The following is a 21,722-nucleotide window of genomic DNA, read 5'->3' as shown; positions in this document are numbered from 1 at the left end:
CTCCCCAGGGGTGCACAGCTGACATACTTCTAACTGGAGCCATCTGAAGAGAATCAGGAGAGAAATGTCCCAGACTGGTAAAACTTGAGTCACTCTAAATCTGTGGTCACTTTTCAAATATCTAGGCTTGAATGATAAGATCAGGAATATAGACAAGTCATCACAGCTGAGGGAATGGGAAGATGAGCAAGATGACTTGTCTTTACTCTCAGTTTTATGTTTAAAATATGTCCATATTTAAATATATCACCCGACTTCCTTCCTACATTGGTGAGGATTCAGAATGAGGTCAGTGAAGTGAATAAAGTTACAGTAAATCAGGCTAAAAACTGAAGCAGAGGTTTGGGTATTAAAAACACAGACCATAAACACACAGTTTTGATTGTTTCTTTCCCTCTGCTTTAAATCTCACTGGGACAAAAAGAAACTGGGAGGCTGAATGAATGTCAGATGTGAAGAAAATCTTTGAGCTTTCAATTTCCAATTATAAACCAGGACTAGAACAGTAAAAAGCAGCAGAGGTCAGAAATGAGATAGAGTGGGGGAAAAAAAGCAGCAGTCACCCTCTTATTCCAGGGATAATGGTTTCAATATGCTGTGTATGAAAAGAGACACTGGGAGAGAAAATCCAGAAAAAGGAGAATGTTTTACAGGGCAAGAGAGGGATTTTTTAAATTGTACTAGACCTATGTATGGTTCGCTCTGAAGTTTTGTAGCTGTAATTCTGCCATCCTACACCACAGTCTTTTACCTAAACCCCAGAGCAAGTGCCCAGGCCTTGCTTTGCCATCTGGGAAGAGTCAGAAGATGAAGAACAATTCTGGAACCATCCAGAAACCAAGACTTCTGTCTCCATCACGGCATACCCAAGAAGGGCAGATGTTTGGTTTCTGTTAGATTAAGCTTTTGGCTGGAGATTAAGCTTTGCTGTGGGTTAGCTGCTGATCCTTACAGGATAGTTTGCCTTTCTATCTGCCAAAAATGCCTAGAGTAATACACTGGCTTTTTTTGTGCAGTCTGTCAACAATCGAAATAAACACATAATATCAAAACTATGTATTTTAAATGAAATGGAAAAAAAAAACAGGTTGGTATGGGCAGGAATTCTCACAGTCTTTCCTCCCCACTGCTAATTTTCTCTGCTTACAAGTGCCTCCATTCCTCCTTCTGCCTGTTCAAAACTCAAAGAAAAAAGGAAATTGCTGACACCAATTCAGCCACGAAAGTGTGGATATTGAGTGAATCCAAGAAGAGAAAGACTTTCTTCTTATACACCAAGGTGGGAAGACTGATGACTTGGTACAATGAAATTTATTATCTACATTCCACCTCAGAAACACTTCCTGACATTTACTATTTTTAGCACCATTAACCTCTGTGCATGAGGATGGGGGGAACACAGTGGGGCAGTTCATGTTTTTAGGCCAGCAGCACTGCAAAGCCAAACTGATGCCCTGTATGGTTCTGCAGGTTTTGTAGGGCACTTGCTAAAACCAGTTCCTTTCTCTTGTGCATATTTCAGCACTTGAGGTAAATCCTGGTTTCCTTGGTTAATAGCCTTTCCTTACTAAAACATGGAAATTTGAAGCAGCTTTGTCTGAGGCAGGATTTAGTAATAACTGAGCTCTGTGTTCCCTTTGGTTCTTATCTAATGTTAATGATTTCACCATTCAGTGAGCATAAAATATTCCCTCTGTGATTTAGTAGCATTTTACACACCTGCAAGCATGAGACACAGAATAACAAAGAAATTAGTCCAGACTAAGGATACTACCTTTTCCTTTTTTTCAGGAACCAGTTGTAGGAAGGCCCATGTTTGTGCTGGTGCATGCTTTTGTCTTGCAAGCGGCTGGTCTGCACAGGCATTTCCTGTTGGGAGTGTCCGGCTCCAGCATCTGCCAGAACCTGGGTAAGTACCACCTGTCTCTGCTGGGCCAGGCTGGTCTCAGAGGCTACTGAGCACTCTGGCTATGAGCTTGCACCCTGGAGTGCCTGTATCTGCAACTGAGTTGTACTGATACTGACAGATATTTCAGGACTGGATTTTAGAGGGGCTGGTGTCAAGGTTTAGATTGCTAAATCTCATGTCACTTCTTATTCTAGTAGGGCTTGCTCAGTCTTAATCCTTCAATATACAAAGCAGATAAATTAACAGTCATGCAGGATTGGGAGTAGGAGGAGGGAGCTTCTTTGTAAAACCTCATTAAAACATCGCTGTCTCAGTGTGTACAGTGAGAACCCCATGAGAGCTTTCATTGCATCTTTGGACATAATTGTCTCCCTTGCCTGGTCTTCTGAGCTGGCCAGCTAATGATTTCCTTGGCCAAGATATCTGCATTTCAAAAACACCATACTGTGACAAAATGCCCATTTCTGTCTGCCTTTACAGAAGCAGACAGTTTTCCCACACAGAAATAACTTTTTAACAGTTCAATGAGTAACTGCTGCTCCTCTGCTCAGGCTCAGCCCCAATACTTGGGCTGCAAGGTGGAGCAGCAATGGGGATATTTGATCAATGCTATTGTTATAATAAAAACTATCCCTGACAGAGCTGTAGGTAAAATATCTCTTGGGAGCAGCATTTCCTGCTGACTTCATATAGTAGGCTTGGCAGAATGCCCTGTGCTTTTCAGATGTTTTTTTCTGGTAACAAAAAAATCGTCCTGCAGGACTGTAGAACCAGCCCCCTAAAGCCCTTGACCCTGAGTGTATAATCTTCCTGGAGACTCAATGCACATGAAGAAACATAATCTTCTTGAAGCATCTGCTGTCTGTATTGTGTTAAAATATGACTGGGATGCAACTGTCAAATCTCCAGCTCACTCATTGCAGAATCCTTTACAGGGCAATAAAAAATGCAATCTCTCTCTATTGCTTTAAGGAGGGGTATTTTATCGTGGCTGCAGCCTGAGAGGTTTCTGTATCCAGCAGACATTTCACATGATTTTGTGTCCTGGGAAGGTAATGGCACACAGCAGATGGGAAACGGGGCTGTTTCGCGAGGCCACGGTCACGGCATCACGTGCAAATCCTTTGCCCACTGGGACCTTGTGGTGCATGAGCTGGGCTGGGGAAGCCAGGAAGAGCTTTCCTGCTTGCACAGTGACAATTGGCAAGGAGGCCTGGGAGGACAGTCTTGGCAAATGGATCAGTCTGACAGATCAGCTTTCCCGCTGGGCCTGAAAGGGAAGGAGAGATGTTTCTTTTCATAGAAGACACAGAGAAAGGGGGTGTCTCCTGTTTTTTAGATTTCTTTATATATTTTTCTGAGCCAGTTGAGGACTTCGTCTCTGCCCTGAAGACATAGGTGTAGGGAGCAAAAAAGAGTGCTTTAAATATAGAATTAGCAAGGAAAGAACAATCAATATGGCTTGCCAATGATACTCGGATCTGCTCTTGTTTCAGTTTTCTGTATTTTTTTTCAACACTGTAAACTCATCCCCTTGACATCTGCCCTGCCCTTGGTCTCAGTCTCGGTCTTCCCTTCCCCCACTTCTCCCTTTAATGCTGGTGTCCTCATTTCCCCTTTTGTACATATGACCCTTTCACTATGCAGGGATTAGTATCTCACTCATAAATATGTGAAATAGATACACAGCTGATTTAATTTGCTGGGTTTTGAAGGGCTAGTGAGACAGACTGGCATGGGGAGAAGGGTATTTTCTAGAAGGTCAGCTGAAGACAACATCTTGGGTGCAGGATGAGTGATGTGACACACCAGCAGCAGTCCAGGAGGGAGACCTCAGGGGGCAGAGAGAAGGTAGTAAAACATAAAGGCTAGGCAAATATGGAAGAGCAGAAGACAAAGTCAAAGATGTCTCTGCTTCTCCCATTTGTTATGTATCTTCCAGGGAGAAATGAGAAAAGTGGGGTACATGAGAAGAAAAGTGGGACCAGAAATCCACCCTGACTGCAGTGGTTTGAGTTGTTGGTAACTCATTCAGGAAGAGATGCCAGAGGAGCTCAGAATAATGCTGGTCTAGTGAGACGGTGGCAAGCTAGGAGGGAGGCAGAGGTCTGGGACATGGGGAGGAGATGGCAGTAAAAGCTGTGTAACTGGATGGGGGTGCCCAGACTGGGGACACAGCTGATCTGAACAGGGATTCCTGAGGAGGGGGAGAGTGGCCGTAAGGAGGTGACAACAAAGAGCTGGAGATAACAATGCTGTGAAGCCCCAGCCAAGAAGAAATTGTCAAGTGGCAAGGATTAAGTCACCAGATACAAAACAGGAAATAGAGATGAGCACTCTAGCCCTAACAGGCAATAAAACCTTGCCAGGAGGCAGCTAGTGAGGCAGAGAGGAAGGACAGGATGGGCAATGGAAGATAAAGCAGAGAAATAAGGTTTAATGAACCATACAGGACAGCAGTCAAAGCCAGGCTTACTGCTGGCTTTGCCAGCAGCCATAAGGTTGCAGGCAGCCTTGCTGGGACAGTGTAACACCACAAGCTTCATGCTGGGTGCATGCCAGAGGTCAGTGGCCAGGACAACTGCAGCCAACACAAAGTCCTTCCATAAGCAAACTGCTGGGGGCCATGCTGCCCTTACTGCAAGATCAAAGGACAGCTGTGCTTTGTCATCACACTTGTCAAACCTAAGTATCATTATCATTACCATGCTAACTCCAATCAGGCCCTGCTGAAGAGCCAGTTCACCATCCAGTGACATTAAAAAGCTGTTTTGCTAGAGAATGCCAGCACCTGGCTAAGGTGGACACCTGTGTGTCACCTGAAGAGGAGTCGCACAGAGGAGGCTTCTAGTGTGCCACAAGCCATGCTCCACTCTGGTGTTGCTGGCATGCTCAAATCATTATCAGGGATATGCCTTCCTGGATGAAAATCCCCTTTCCTGGATGGAAAGGGTCAACAGAGGTACCTCTTGGACATTTTGGTCAAGCTCTTTCATTGGTGGAACAGAGCTGAGATGTTTACTCTTATCCTTGAAAATTTCAAGAAAGTTTTTTTAATGCTTACTCTTTCTGATAACTTAACACTTACAGATCTGGTTAGGGACATGCTTACATCAATGTGACAACAACAACACAAAACCTGGTCGGAACAATTTGCAAAGTCACTGAGATTGGAGATAGCAGACACATCCAGTGGCCAAAAGGTGGAGCAGCAGAAGAACAGGATGTCTGGGATCAACATTGCAGCCTGGGTGTGAGTACTTTTGGTTGATACCTTAGCTAAGAAACAGGAGTGGAAGGGATGGGTTTGGCTCAGTAGGGTACACACTGCTCTCCTGAGCAATTATAGAGTGCATACAGACTGGAAGCCAAACCCTATCAAAGGAACCAGAAGGTCTCCAAGTTATAATTCCCCTTTTATAACGATGAAGCAGGACAGTATGGTATGTTTGCCTTAATCTGATTTAAACACCATATGTAAAACATGTTTGAAAAACCTAGATCTAACTTCCCTCTCTGAGCTCACTGCTCATCAATTAGAGTCTTTCATCCCCTGATATATCTGAGGCCATACCAAAGCACACAGACATGCAGCTTGCAAGGTCAAGAACATCCAACTTAAATCTTAACCTTCTTCATATGGATGTGGGCTTTATTTTGGATATTCTCTGGATTTCATCTGCTCAAGAAAGTGGCAGTGAGTGGGCAGCTAAACAGGGGATGGCTCTTCTTTGCTGGTAGAAGTTACAATACACCTATGCCATTAGCTATGTTTGTGCATCTAAACACACTCACTATATGTATACATATTTATGTGAAGGATGAGGTGAAATTATGTATTAGTCTACATTCACCGAAACTCATAGAGATTGACCAGAGAAGCTTTTTGCTGACTTTAGCCATGAAAACCTATGGTGTACCATTGTGTGGAAGGTAAAACAAACACAGTGAACAGTAATTTCATACTTGCTGCTGTACTTGTGCCTGAAGGCAAGTGTGTAAAATGTTTTCTGCTTTTCAAATCACTGATAACTGCAGCTTTTGGGGGCTTCAATGGAAGGTAGAGCTCATCAGCAAATATTTAACACAGCATTTTTGTTCATTGCCAAAGGTGGGGTTCAAACTTGGGGTAGGGGAGCTTGAGTACCTGTCACTACAGCATGGGCTTACAGTGGAGATAAAGCATGGAAAAGGACGGGATACTCCAAAGAAGCTGCTGGAGAAAAAGAAGCAGTAGGAAGAGCTGTGGTATCAGATGAGTAGTCTGACAACAGAAACAGCATCACAGATAAGCTGCAGTAACTGCAACACGAGCTGATAGAGCAGATGGTCACCTCAGTTCAGCCTTTAACATAGCTTGTTGCCCCTAGCAATATTTACCCAAAAGTACTCTACTGATGGAGATGGGATTATGTAGCAGAGGGAATCAGTCCTATTTTATACAATATACTGGGCTGCCTATCGGCTCTGACAGTCCCTTCATGTGCCGGCTTTGACTTGGGCAGACAGAGCAATGTCATGATATGCACCATTTCTGGGACAGCTTCACATGGTGGAAGCCAGGTAGCACTTCCTCAGTTTCCCAACTTTGTCAGAACATTATTAACTCATTCCACAAATCTGGAAACTTGGTTAAGAGGTGAAGTGTTAAATTCCTTTTTCTCTTTCTGAAATGACCTTTTGGGAACTTTCATCAGCTCTTGATCAGTGCTATTTGGGGTTAATTCTGACCCATTTCAGTAATTCTTCAGAAGCAAAAATTATTTCATTAGCTTGTGAAAAGCACTTCAAAGATCCTTCAGTGAAATGTGAAAATACTTTTATTCTCATTCTCAAAATACTAAGGTAAAGAACCACACTGAAATAGCAATATAGAAATGTTGCAAAGGTGATTAACTACAGTGGAAAGCAATCTTCTTCACTGGAAAGTGTCCCATATTTGAAAGCTCAGACATCCCTAAGCATATGCATCTCACCTATTTAATAAATATCGTCTCAACTGCACGTTTATGTATTTTTAATAACGAGAAAATTGCTTGTACTTCCTCCTCTTTCTTCTGCATTATAGCATTAAAGCAGGATCACATGCCAAACAACAGTATAAACAAACAGCATCACCAGATACTAAAGGGTCTTTAGCTCCTAAATTGACTAAAGCATAAATACAAACTGATGTCAAACATTTGGGATTACCATTTAAAAACTGCTATTTTCTGAGACACTAATGAAGGCCATTCATGTCAGAAAATTCAGTGCCTACAATAGGAGGAGTGAGCTACCCGGTCTCCAGAGTAAGGAGTCAAAGAAATGGTCTGCATCTCTTAGAATAAAAACTGTCAATTTGCTTTAGACCTATGAGAAGTGCCAGGTACAGAGAATATGAAGAGATTCTTTCAATCTAACTCTTCAGGATTTGGGAGTGTCACCACCAGTCCTTGCTCTGCTACCATTATCAGCAGTGTTTTTATTACCCCCTCTACTCATCACAGTCCTTGTATGGTAGAAGCCCATCCTGGCTGTGGACTGGAGCTGCACAGCACACCCCATGCAATGCAGAGTGCAGTTGTGTGATGATACTGACCTGCTCCAGAGCTGTAAAAAGTCACCTTCCACATTTGGTCTTCAGGGTCTCAATTAAACAGCTGAAATCTTAAACAAGTAAGAGCACAAATAAGCTAAGAAGCAGTGATGAAGCGTATATAGGATCTCTTTCTTCCTCTTAAGCATGGAATTAAGAGTACATTTTATAACGCAAAATGAATTCCTGAGTAGGCGTTGCTACTATTTCAGATCCTGAAGTGGTACAGCCAAATGGCAGCACACTCTGAGGTGTGTCTATTCTGCTTCTCAGCATGATTAACTCAGCAGGATGGAGAACAGCACTATATGGCTTTTAGGACCTATATTGGCTTAATGAGCATTAGCTTGCACATCCCAAGGTGACATATTTTTCCACAAAGTTGTAAGTTGGGAATCGCCTAGAGAGAAAGAGGACTGGAGATTTTGAACACTACTTCTAGTTCAGAGTAAGTTCAAGCAATCATACATTTTAGAGCAAGCAAACATTTGCTTTTCCACAAGTAGCAAAGATTTCAGTGGGAAAGCACAAATTTATATTTGAAGATGTGGTGCCTTTGGACATAAACTAACCAGTGCATGCCCAGCCCCTGCCTAGGACTTCTGTCAAAACAGCACCTTTTCCTTCCACATCTGTGTTAGCTGCCCAGGGGCCAAAAGCAGAGCAGGTGCTGGGGGCACCACCTGCTTCTGTAACTTCCCCTCTTGTTCACAAAGCAGTTTGACTAGTGGTCAAACCCTTGATGGAGCAAAAGCTTGCCATCCTGGAAGATATAAGCTACTTCACATAGTACAAATTTACTATGAGGTATGTGGAAGCCTTGCTAGTGATGAGCCTCAAGTTCAGAGCCTAACAGCTCTTAAAATCAAAGTTGCCATGCCCAAGCAGAGACAGACCTGTGTTAGCATAAAACCTCGAGTGGTGCCAAGGCCCCTGAGCAGCTGCAGAGCTTGCTCCATTCTCTGGGACAGAAGGTGGAAGGAAGGGAATGTCCCTTCCCCAGCAGCTGGCTCAGGACACTCCAGGAGGAATAAGAGAAGACAGGTTCAAAGGGAGGCCATTTGCCAAACAGGGACAATGCTCATCTGTTCTCACCAGCCCTGTGACCCAAAGTGGTCTTTAGGTGCCAAAGCAGCTGGGTAAGGTGACACACATTACCAACAGCTTCTGGTTTGATAAGAGGCCATATAAGAAGAAAAATTTCCTTCTACAACAGGGGATGGACCACAGAGGGATTTGGTAGCTGCCGGTGTGCAGGAAGGAAGGGGAAGAGAGTATTCTCCCCCTCAGGTGGTTCAGCTGCATTTTACAGGCAGAAGTGGAGGAAAAGAGTTTAGGTCTCCAAGCCTCCCCCCTTGAATACAGGGCATATTGCATCTATTCAGGGCCTAGGATAAATTAAAATAGAAAAACATTTGGTTTCAGTTCACATCTTGGTTGTGGCTCATGTTTTATTTACAGAAAGGGCAGAAGTTCCCATAAGTGAAGAAATCCCCTTTCTTTCTCTGCAGGTTTTAGAAAATCAGTCAGCAGCAGAGCTATGCTAAACTCAGGACTTCAGTCACCTGCTTCCTAATTCTCAAAGCAGCTAAAGCCCTGCAGTCTTTTTTTACCTTTTATAGTCACAGGACTAGTCAAGCAAAATCTTGATTGGATTATTCTACTTTAATTACAAAATGCACTCAGACCAAAGGCGCAATAGTACCTGGTACGTATGTACACGTTTCTCTCAATTATAACACAAAAGACCAAAATGCCATCTGGTCCTGCTGTAGATCAAACATTCCCCTCTGGCAAGATCTTTGGAGTATGAACAGATACCACAGTAATGCTTGAACTGCCTCTTGTGTTATGGACACCAGACTCTGTATTTATTTATCACACACTTTGAGATCCTTTAGGGTGGGCTGTACATGAGACAAGTAAGAGAATAGATGCAAAACTGGGACACTGGGGAGTCCATATCCCACCACCCCCTGGAAAAGAAAAGCAGAGATCAGGGTCACTTTCTTTTGCTGCAGTTAGGACAAAGTAGATAAATCACAAGGTTTTTTTTTTATTGCTGGTGAACTCAAAACAGGCAACTTTAATCTACTGAGGAAGATACACATACAAACAAATGTTAGGCCTTGTGCGTTTTTTTCTTCTTAATGTAAATGTCTCTTCAACTTCAGTCCAGCTCCCAAGCTCTTACTGAGATCCTGGCAACGTGCTCTGGGCAGTTCTGCAAGATGTTATAAGAAGCATCACATGTATTAAAAAGGGAGATTTTGCAGAAAAGACAAAGCTTTGACAGCAGCCACGTTTTCAGAAAGGAGGAGTCTGGCTAATCCTGCTGCATTATGTGGTATTATACACAATTAAATTATTTAAGAATTTGCCAGGTTCTTTTCTGTTTCTGGTGTGCAAGCTGCAAGTAAAGTGCACTTCTGGGTATAAATTACCACTCTATGAAGATGCAATAGCTGGGTGGTACACATCAGACACCAGCGGAAAGCAGACTACAATGGCTGTTTCAATGATACAGGCAATAAGAACAATGCCCTAGGATACTAGATGCTGCTGGGAAACCCTTCCATATTTTGAGCAGTTAAATATTACATCACTCAGCAAAACACAAATAAAGTGTCGTTTATATGGGACCTTCTTAAGTAAAGACAACAACAGACACAACTGCTATTGCACACCAGGTTAGCTCTGCAGACAGCCAGTCCTCCACACCACACTAACTCCTTTTAACCTTTCCAAAGAGTTTTGTAACAGCTAAGGAGAAAGCACGGATCCTATGGTTCTTTCTATAAAGCTTAGGGTTTTACATGATGTGGGGGTGGTGTAGGAGGCAGCACAACACCATTTAAGCTATGCTGTGAGAGGACAACCCAGCTTTAGACACTGCATTTGATGATCATGACATAACCAGGGCCAAAATGGTGGGATCCCAACTCTCATCTGCACCTTGCAATTCTTGTTCTGCTCCAGTAGAGCTCATCTACATTATCCCCCACACAAAGTGCAATTCTTGTTCTGCTCCAGTAGAGCTCATCTACATTATCCCCCACACAAAGCTCTTTTTTCCCTCTCCATGTACAGTTTCAGGTGACTGTTTTGCCTGGGTCTATACTCCTGAGACCAACAAGGCTTATAAACTACATACTGTTCCTCTGATTTCATAACACTGGCATCACAGCATCAAAAGAACTATCTGTTCAGTGTTTGTTCTCTTTTAATTTAATGAACTGTAAAAAGGGAACTCTAAATACCCACCTAAGTATTCTCAGTGATTTGGGATACATTGCATATCCAGGGCAGATTTGATTAGATCCTTGCCACCACTGTTTTCATGTGTCCATTGCCAGCAATGGATGCCATGTGAAAAGGGGAAGGAATAAAATAATTGCTCTTTGTGTAATACAAAAAAGGATTAACACTGCCCTGTAAGAGCAGAACCAAGAAACAATTCTACTCACAGGGCCAGCAGTGCTTTTCCTCTCAGGAATGGCTGCACCAGGGCAAGAGCAGGTTCACAGCTGAGCACCCCTTCCAGAGACAAGGGACATACACAGAAATGGCCCAACTATTTCCAAACTAAGAGTGGAATCCTACAACAGATTTGCATTTCAAGCCAAATTATCCCTGGTACAGCTCTCCTGACTGTGGTGGAAGAACAAGAAAAAATAATCTGGCCTGGTAAGTTCTGCTGTATCCCTGGTACAGCTATACTGACTGTAGTGGAAGAACAAGAAAAAATAATCTGGCCTTTTGGGACAACTCTTGCAAACTTTCCCCATAAATCAGTTCAGGAGTGAGACATCTGTCACTAGAAGCTCTCTGTTTCTTGCTAACTTCAAGGCCAAGACATGACAGAGTGAATTACAATCTTATGGCTGCCACTATCAAACACCTTCCCTGCACCACAGCTGTCCTGGTTCTCCATAAGTGTTCCCAATAGGTTAAATTTCAAACTGTCCCTGGTGCAGGTAGGTCTGCAGTGAAGCCACAGCAGTCCCTCCTGCTCCACCTCTCTGCTGCTGCTCTCACACCCTCATTCAAAGCCTCATTCAGGCAGAGCATGAAGAAGTGTATGCTTTTCAGAGACATGTGTTTTGGTTTTTGTTGTTTTTGTTGTTGTTTGCCAGTGCTGAAGGAACATGGGAGTTAGTGCCAGAGGACCAAATCCTGGGTTAGCCACGTGAAGGTTTTGACCTTCAAATACAATGCGCTGCAACCAGACTAAGTCATCGACATCACCAGAAACAGAGGACTCCCTGGAAAGGAAGGCAGAAAAGTCTTGTGGGCTATATAGTCTCTACAAGGTTTGCATGGCTGAGATGGGAGCTGGAATCTGCAGCAAGATCTGCTTTCGGGGGACAAAGGAGATGGGAAGACTTGCACTATTTCTTGTGCCTTTTGCCAAGATTCAGATAGTACAGATTATGGTAAAATTCGCTTGGCAAAAAAGGCCTTTTTAGAAAAAAAAAAAAAGAATGGAAAAAAAAAAAGAAGGAAAAGAAAGAAAATATTTCTATTGAGTATCAGAAGTATCAGGACTGAGATTTCAAAAAGTACAATATCCAATATAAGTTCAGCAAGATGTCCAGCACCAGATTATTTCATGGTGCAACAAAGAACCTGGGGAGAGGCCAGTGGGACCTGGTGAGGGGAACACCATCTACCTCCCCAGCAGACTGCCAGTCTTAGGTACTTCTCAACAGCAGATGGATTTTGCTTGTTCCTGCAGCATCTCAGGTCCCACGGGAGGTATTGGTTGCAAGCAAGCACCTGAATATTGCCTAATGGAGTAAGCCAATCACTAACTCAGCTGGCGTGTCCATGCCCATCCACTGATTAGGTGGGGTTTTTTAGGATGCATTTCCACCGTAGCATTTCTTTTTTCTTCTTTCTCCACTTTAAAGTGTAAGCAAAAGGACTGCTTTCATCAGTAATAAGTTAAAATCAGAAACAACCTAACTAATAAGTAACTGATATTGGTCCTTGGAGCCCAAAGAGTAAAATCCATAGAAAATCTATTGGTTCCATTTTTTCTGGTATATCCCATGCACATCCCCATTAGAAAAACGGGGTTATGAATCTTATACAGCAAGGAGAAGTACCTCAGAGCCAGAGCTGACTGTCAGTGGTAGAGATCTGGGCTCTCTCAGATTGCTAAGTATGGCTCTAAGTCGCTGCTCAATCCGTCTTCACGTGGCCATTGGCCAATGCAACGGGCACGGTGGGGGCCCCAGGCTCAGCAGTCTCATCAAATCGTAAGCGCAGCGTGTTTCTGATCACCAGCTGCTCCATGATGAAAGAAGCACAAAACCATGGGATGGCATACTCCAGGGTGATCAGGCCCATGAAGTCAAAATCAAACTGGGAATAGTCCCACGGGCAGGCATTGAACTGGCGTAGGATGAGGCCAGTGGTGAACTCCCAGAGGTATGTCCACAGTGTGTAAATGAAGCAGCGCACTAAAATGTTACACTTGTCTTTGAGATACAGATACATCTTTTCCACAATAAGGATGGAGGTGCCATAGATGAAGAGCGCCCACACACTGGTAACACCAGGGAACTTCCAGTTGAAGTTGACCACAAACTCCCAGGCAGCTGTGAACATCACCTCACAGAAATAGCCATGGATGGCGTAGAGGTACCATCGTGAGAAAGCGGTCAGAGGTTCTGCTGCAGCCATTCTTCTGCACTCACCCCAACAGCACTCTGAAAGGAAGAGGGAGAGAGAGAGAGAGAGAGGAATCAACGAGGATGTCACAAGTCCTTGTCCCCCAGATGGCAACACACAAACTTGTAACAATGGATAAATCTGAGAAAGAAGTTACTCTCGTTTTCACCACAGCAGATTTTAAGTCCTGGAAAAAGGTGGCACCTTACAGGGCTCCATGACTCAAGATGGGCCAGAACAACATATACTGCTCTGCCTGAAAAATGGGACGCTGCTGGTATTACACTGGCATTAAGGACGGAGTTGATAAGTACAAGGGCTTTGCCAGGAGCAATGTTGCCAAAGAATTTACTGGTTGCAAGTCAGCAGAAAAATATAGTCATCCCACAAGGAGTACATATCACCTATTTACTCTTTCCAAAAAACTTACTTTTCTGATTCTACTGTGGAATAGATTAATTGAACACAGAATTGTAAAACTGAGCCTTTCCAGCTGTTGCCTACAGTCTCTATACCCAAAATGTTTCCTGTAGTCTAAAATTGAGCTTTGATGGGAGCTACAGCAAGGGAGCTGGAGGGGAAAATTCAGAGATTTTACACTTACAGACACCATACCTTGCACTCATTATTCAACTGAGCTTTTATTTTGCCTGTTGAAGAAGTCATCCACTGTATAGCTAGCATTTATAAAATAATTTTCTTATGGTGCCAGACTTCCTGATACCAAGTCAAAAAGCACAGGAGAGCCACTGAAATCCATTCAGATTTGGCTTCAGGACAGCAAAGCACAAAGGAGGAGAATAAAAAGGAACAGCTGAGCCTAGAGAGGGGTAGTTAGTCATGATCAATAGGAAACGAGAACAAACTCTAATTGTCTATACAGGAAGAAATTGGTGAAGAGATTTTGAAAAGGCACAATTTGCTTATCACTGAGCTGTTTCATCACAATTAGCTTTTACACTTTCTGTAGAGATTCACAAGTCTGCCATGCTACAGTCAATTACATGAGATGATTATAAGCATAATTTTACTGAAGCCTTGCAGATTTACACCACAGTATGAATTTGACCTATTCCATCCTTGAAAACTTACTCTTTCAAGTTGAGTTTCTCTGGACTCTTTACCAAGCACTATTTAACTTGCTCTGCACTTGTCAGTTGCGTGGCATAATGTGCTAGGGAGAGGACCACACTAACTTGATGTACAGTCATTCCATGCCATCTGGAAAGAGTCTGTTCCTGCCCTGCCCTGTAAACACAGTGCCTCTCTGAACAAAGTATTAGCATGCAACTGACATTCTGATAGGAGGTAAGAGAAACTTCTGTAAGGATGAACAGAACTATAATAACAAACATGAAGAAGATATGCGCAGGGGAATATTGAAAGTGAAAATACAGAGCTGTATCCATGATCCGTTCACATGTCTCTTAACCAGACACACAAATAACCAAAAGTTTTGAAAATGCTTTCCATCATCAGCAAGTTGTATTTCAAATAGTTTAAACAGAAATAGTTCCTCTAATACAAAGTTATTAGGAAGCCTGGGCTAGGCCAGCACAAAATTTTTCCTTCTTTCTCTAGTAGGACCTTCTTTTCCAGCCTGCTGAGAAAAAAAAAAAAAAAAAAAAGAAAAAAGAAGGCAAGTCTGTGGAAACCACACATGGACCTCCAAGGAACACTCAGTCCTTTCCCTGACTGCCCTGCCTGTATGCATAACTCTGCTGGCAATGAAGGGGCCAAGAACCCGCTCTCCCTACAGGAAACAAGCACAGACCTAAGAGGGTTAAGTATATGAAGGACTGAGTTTCTCTACAGAAATCGGGCTGCAGCAACAAGTTCACTGAGGACACAAAGCTGAAAGGAGTGGCCAATACCCCCTAGTGCTGTGCAGCCCTTCAGAAGGATCTCAACAGGTTGGAGAGATGAGCAGAGAAGAACTGCCTGAAATTCAAGACAAATGCAGGGTCCTGCACCTGGGGAAGAGTAACTCCATGCAAGGACAAGAGGCAATGGGCAGAAACTGAGGCACAAAGTTCCACCTGAATATAAGGAAGAATTTCTTTACTCTGTGGGTGGTCAAGCATTGGACAGATTTCCTAGAGAGGTTGTGAAATCTCCCTCACTGGAGATACTCAAGTGTTGCACTACAACACGAGATAACTCACACACTCACACTAAGATCAAAAGAGCAAAAGGAAGGAAGTTTTATTTCTGACCTTGCAGAATTCTAAAAGTGACAGTGGACTGGAGGAAGAAATTGCCACCTCTCCAACCACACTGGTCAAACTAACAGTCTATCAATTTTTTCTTCCCACAAAGAAGAATGCAAAACAATCATTATTTACATGACCAGTGCGTGAGAACTCTAGTAGAAATATGTAAACATCAGAAGACATAGAAAACTTTTAAAAGAACTTTAAAACTTTTAAAAGAACAGGATGATACTCAAGAACTGTCTGGATGCAATGGTGTGCTATGTGCTCTAAGATGACCCTGCTTGAGCAGGGAGGTTGGATCAGATGACCCACTGTGGTCCCTCCCAACCTGTCCCATTCTGTGCTCAGGGCAGGACTTTGACTTATGGCCGCAAGAAAGCACCAAGATTACACTTTAATATTTTATCATTTCAGCTCTGAAATGGATATCAATAATCCCCTAGGTTGAGGTAAGATACAGATAAAACTGATGCACCAGGCCAAGTAAGGAGAAAGGACTTACAGACTGCCCCACTACACATGAGACCCCTCTGTGCAAGAGGAGCACTTCCAGACTCACATTTGATTTTGCAGGTGAGGCAGCCTTGGCAGGCAAGAGGGGAGTGATCAGAGGATGGACTGATGGTAGACCAAGAAATAATGGTAGATTTGTCTCACACAAGCACTGCAGGGGAGACCTCAGTGGATGTCGTATTCATGCCTGATTAAGTTCTTGAGCACTGCCTGGCTCTTTTTTTTTTTTCAGAGCTCTCCTTTGCAGTGGCTTTCTGCCCATTTCCCTGCTACCAAGCCAAACTGTGCTTAAAAAATGCCTCTTACAGATTGTCTTTATTCCCTTTAATCCAGCAGAATTATTTATAGATGCTCTGGATGAGTGTAATGGGACCTCCTCAAAAAACTCTGAATTAACTCTGAAGTGCTAAAGAAAAACACAAACAAAAACTTCCAAGAAACAATTCCCCTAATGAATTCTGAGTCTATGAATTCTGTCAGCTAATTGATCCACTGCAGGTGAACTTGAACTACTGCAGCATGTTTCATACTCACAGTGCCCAGTTATTTCTGCAAGTTAAAAACTTACAGCACAGTATTATTTTACAAATTCCTATTTAATAATATTTAGTTCTATAACATGCATGTTCATATTTCTAAGAAATGCCTTAGGGATCAATAATCCTATGTTATATATCATAATTACTATTAAATTAGAAAAAGTGCAAATGAGACAAATACACAGGAGGATACTTTAGTCTCTCCAAACGACAGGACCACGAGTAGTGGACCAAGCTGAAGTAAAGGGTACTTTCCTCTCCCTGCTCATGAGCTGTACTGCTAATGTCCTCCTTCCTCAGATCCTTATTACCCAAACAGTACTTATGTAAAAATAACTGTTTCTTGTTACTTTTTAATTACTTTCATTGGCACATCATTGTAGCTACTCTTTTCTTTCTTCAGACTGGGAGAATCAGATGTATATCTGCTTTTCTGCTTTAGCAAGGATTACAGTAGATACGAGAACATGTTCGTGAAAATTGACATGCATTTTTGGACAATACCTTTTTAAGTGTAATTATTCTTATTTTGCATTTTCCCTGTGAGTAAACACCTAACAAGCATACCTTTGCAACCATGGACAACATTGAATGAATATGCTGCAAATCTGGCTTCAACATTTTCACAGAGGTATCACACACCATTAGAAGTAAAGATTTACAGAACACTAGATGTGCACAGAACACTATGTACTAAATTTGGCCCCAAGACATTAGTTCATCAGTGTTTAAAGATTTATACAGTTAAGTCTTAGTGGTACTTATGTGCTGAAGTCATAACTCTGAGGAGATATTCATCCTTCAGGTAACTGAAAGCCTCAATTAACTGTGGCTCAGAAAATAGGATTTCAACTGCACTGAAGTGTGGAAGAGCTCCAGCAGATCGATTAATCAAGCCCTGCAATGAAGCTAAAAGCATGCCACAGATGTCTCCAAATACAGACTCTCAGTGCTTTCAGAAAAGATCTGGAGCCTTTGGATTTTGGTCAGTTCTGAGTCATCTGTTTTTGCTGCTTTTTTCATCAGGATGCACATTGTCTCCCTTCCACACACTGTGGGGTAAGAAAGCAGTCTATTTCTTATCTGCATTTTCCCCTCATTTCTGTCTCTAGCTCCTTTCCCATAGAAGGTACATCATTTCCCTGCCACTCCTTGTTTTCTTGTTCCCTTGCCCAGTTCACTCTGTACCTGCTGGCAGCCTCTGATCCCTGTCTATCTTTCAAATCTGGTCCAAAGAGAATTGGGATACAGTAAAAAAGCATGACGCCAAAAGGAGATTAAATGAATCCAATTACCAGCCTAACCCAAAGAGATGGGAAAGTGTAGTTCTTAGTGGTAATAATGCGTGTGTGTGGGCTGCCCAGAAGGTACCATTTCACAATGGAAAGGAGAAAGGTGGGGATTTATTGGGAAGGAGTGTAGAGGGAGGTTGACTTCTCAGAGGACAAAGAGAAAATACGAAGATATTGTTTAAAGAATAGCTTTCTGAATAAGGTGAGCTCGTGAATTCCTGTAGAAGTGCAGAAAGTGGAGACTTTCCAAGTCCTGCCGCACACATAGCAGGAAATGCTACATTACGTGAACGCACCTTAGCCCACAGTGATCACTCCATCTTGAGAACAGATTAAGGCTGTTGCCTTGCTCTTTACTTACAGAGACCAACAGGAATGCTTCCTTTGTACTTGACAGAAGTTAAGACCCTCAAGAGTCATGCAAGTAGCAGACTTGAAAGACACTATGAAAAATTACTGAATCCAAAGTTTGACATCTACAAGTATTGAGCCCAAATCTCCCCAGCATCACCTTCAGGTAAGGTCATGTTCTTCTCCAAACCTGTTGCTGTAAGGCTCTTCTGCCTTACCTGCTGTCCTTCCCTGTTTGGAAAAGCTGCCCTGAGTTCCCAGCATTTGCTGATACTACAGTTTTCAAAAAAGCAAATGTCCAGCAAGACCCCAAGTGCCCCTGATGTGGCCCCAGTACAAAGCAGAGACTTGGATGCTAGGACTCTCCTACAGGAGCAGGCAGAGCTTCCCATTAACACTGAGGAGGAGGGAGTCAGCATTATGGAAGGTCTGGCCCCCTGGACATGCCAAGGAGATGGCATGTCCAGGGGGCACAACCTGCTCTGAAAATCTGTATCAGCCATCTTTCACTTTTGGGTGCTTAGTTGATGGATTCACCATTATCTTAACCTGGACAGTTGACTTCTTTCTCTGCAGCGAGAGCAGACCTGAGTTCTTAGAACCCAGTTTTCAAAAAGTGACACAGGTTCACACACTATGACTTCAGGCCTAGGTCTGAGCACTCAAGAGTTCCCTGATGGGCAACTGCCTGACTCGTAAGCTCCTGCAAGCTGGGCCCCTTCATATCTAACTGTGCATTCAAGTACAGTGGCAGGGAGCTAGGTCATAAGGATGTCTTGTGAATCCTCAGACTGGACCTGATGCCACCTTGGTTCTTTTCCTACTGTTTCTGAGTTTCTTATTGCCTCTCTCCCAGATCGCAGAACAGTGGACTGTTCTCTAGTTTGGACTGGACCATAGATATTCACTTCAAAAAAGGCAAATCAACCTGCTATATCTACATAAATGTGAATTCTATCTACAGCTGTATAGATATATAAAGATATAGAGATGCCAGCATATATTGTCCTATTTTATTTGCTGATTTGTCCTCTTTTCCCCTCTACTTGAAGGGGATGGATCTTTTTCCTTATAACTGCCTCTTCTGACTGTGTGCACTTTTGTGCTAAGGTGAGCTTTTGCAAACAATACAAACACTACTATTGGATTTATCATACCTTCAACCTGCCAATCATTTATCACAGGTTCATAGAGCCCCTCTGAAAATAGATCCATTTAATATTATGTTTATACCCTTCTTCCACATTTCCTTTTGTGACTGCAGTGTGTCCAAATGACCATGTCCTACTGAATAGTCCCTCCAATAAAACCAACAGATTCATTGCTCCAATACTGGAAAGAATTTTAAATCTGTATTTATTAGTCAACCCAGGTGTAACACTTTGGGTTCCTTAAGACAGAAAAGTCTCTATGTATGTGCACAGGGCTGCTTCAGAATATTCTAAATGCCTGAAGTCTAAGAATTTACCTTTCATAGTACAGCAAGCCCAGATCTTGAAATAAAGCAACACCATAGATTCAGACTGCTTTACAGATGTATCTGTTTATGGTTAAGACCCAACTCACATTCACCTCTTTTTGAGATCCAGTCTACACATTCAGCCTTCTGAAAAATTCTAAACCATTTCTTGTGAATATCAGCTAACATGCATCTGCTTCAGGACTCAAGGAATGTAACTGCATTGTGTTCCTACCACCTACTTCTTAACACCTAAAAAAGGAATTAAGTGTCCACCTTAGAAAAGAAAATCTTGTGAGCTGCTAACTCTAATCCTAAACTCAGCAAGGATGTAAAAATACTACTCACCTCTTCACTCAACTCTCAGTCTGCACAGAAGACATTTTTCACCCTCAGCTGCAGAAAGATGGTACAGGTGCAAAAGGTCAAAGCACAATGATAACAGGAGACTTGAATATGAGTCCACACACAGCTACTGCAGTAGAAGACAGAGCAATTTTCTTGCTTGTGTATTTGTATTTATTCTGTTTTACATGCTTCAGAAAAGAAAATGTTCCAAAACATACACAGCTCTTTCCTTGTACATATTAATTTAATTCCCAGTGACTGACAAAACATTCTCATAATTGAAACACAGGCACTAATTGGCCAAGATCCTTGGCCATCCCAAAAGAGAGACAAGATAACAGTGTATTCTTTTACTTGCCTCTGGAAGATGCTCTTTCCAGAATAGATAACTCATGTTGATGCATAATGCAGAAAGTTTATGTTCTCACTATCAGAGCTTTTCTTTCCTTTACAAAAGCACTGATGTTTCTCTGGACAATCCAGACAGTACCTTTCACTGACCATGAATTCCCTTTACAAAAGTATTTGTGATGCTCATGCAGGTGACTTAGGAACATGTGAAGACACAAGCATGAAGAAGGAGTTGGTGGCCCAGTATCTCCCTCCAGCTGGGGTTGTGACACACAGTCCTTCCCCATTGCAGGCTCTACAAGAAAATGCTCATGCCAGGAAGGATTAGCTACTGCAGATCCAGACTATGTTTTCAATAACTTTGATCTTACTGCTTTGGTCAGATCAGAGACAGAAACATGATACTCAACTTTAAACAGCTTCAAGCCCAAAGATGGCCTGAGTATCTGTAATTTACTGGCCTACTTCCACCTCCCTCTCAATATCAGCTGACTCAGTAAAACCTATCACCTCTCCTGAGAAAAGGTAATATTGACCTGAACAGACTTCACCTGGTTTCCAGAAGAGGCTTATTTTGGAAGTCTCATGGCAGCCTAGTAGCTGAATGCTCTGAAACACAGGACACCCTCAGCTGAAACACTGAAAGAGCCATTCACACCAGACGGGAGCATGTAAGAGGAAATGGTAAAACCACAACTTCCCAGCCATGAAGTTCTGTTGGTTCAGTTCAGTTCTTAACACCTCCTATACTTAGTTTCACTTTTTGCCAAGTACTGAGCTTCCACTAATTTCTGTCAGCCTGTCAGAGGACATTTATTGCACTCTGCAACTGGTTGGAAAGACTCATTTTCCCCATGGGGCCTGGCAAGTACAACCAGAAAACAACTATGGCTGTGTCATTCTCTGCAGCATGGAGGCAAACCTGCCATTCTGGAGTCTCATCCACAGGCAGCAGAGGCTTTTCAATGGATGGATAATTCAACTGGCTTCCTTCCACTGAACTGTAACCTAAGGCTTTACCTAGCTACCAGGTAATTGTGCTTTAGTATTTAGACAGGGAAGACAAGAATAAGAGAAGCTCAGAATAGTTTGGGTTGGGAGGGACCCCAAAGATCAATCCAGTTCCAACCAGCCTGCCATGGGCAGGGACACCTTCCTCTGGACCAGGTTGCTCAGGGCCCCATCCAACCTGGCCTTGAACACTTCCAGGGATGGAGCATCCACAAATTCTCTGGGAAACCTGTTCCAGTGCTCACCAGCCCTCACAGTAAAAATGTTCTTCCTAATATCCAGTCTAAACTTACTCTCTTTCAGTTTAAAGCCATCACTCCTTGGCCTATCACTAAATGCCCTCGTAAGGGCAGTTTCTTGTAGCCCTCTTCAGGTACTAGAAGGTGCTGTAAGGTTTCCCTCTCAGAACCTTCTGTTGCCCAGGCTGAACACCCCAGATGTCTTTGTCTGTCTTCATAGGATAGGTGATCCAACAC

General features: G+C 42.8%; 2 protein-coding genes and 1 long non-coding RNA gene across 34 annotated transcripts in view; 1 reads left to right on the top strand and 2 right to left on the bottom strand.

The window, feature by feature from the left end:
* The window catches only part of RAD51B (RAD51 paralog B), a 417,280-nt gene that overhangs the window by 387,635 nt on the left and 7,923 nt on the right, over positions 1-21,722 (bottom strand). The gene's annotated exons all lie outside the window — the stretch shown is intronic.
* Positions 10,133-11,931, top strand: LOC137475659 (uncharacterized). The gene is made up of 2 exons (XR_011000009.1): positions 10,133-10,497; positions 10,553-11,931. It is a non-coding gene; the product is annotated as an uncharacterized lncRNA (long non-coding RNA).
* TMEM229B (transmembrane protein 229B) overlaps positions 10,566-21,722 on the bottom strand; it is a 29,575-nt gene continuing 18,418 nt past the window's right edge. For 2 of the 3 annotated variants that reach the window (XM_068193189.1, XM_068193191.1), the window contains exon 2: positions 10,566-13,204. In XM_068193189.1, coding sequence (XP_068049290.1) covers positions 12,675-13,204 — 530 coding nt within the window. In that variant the 3' untranslated portion in view covers positions 10,566-12,674. Of the gene's footprint in view, positions 13,205-19,884; positions 19,933-21,722 lie in introns of all 3 variants that reach the window. The other variant, XM_068193192.1, reaches the window with a different exon arrangement.

Source organism: Anomalospiza imberbis, chromosome 6 (assembly GCF_031753505.1).
Source record: "Anomalospiza imberbis isolate Cuckoo-Finch-1a 21T00152 chromosome 6, ASM3175350v1, whole genome shotgun sequence".
Taxonomy (NCBI): Eukaryota; Metazoa; Chordata; class Aves; order Passeriformes; family Viduidae; genus Anomalospiza; species Anomalospiza imberbis.
This window is presented reverse-complemented; position numbering and strand designations above follow the sequence as displayed.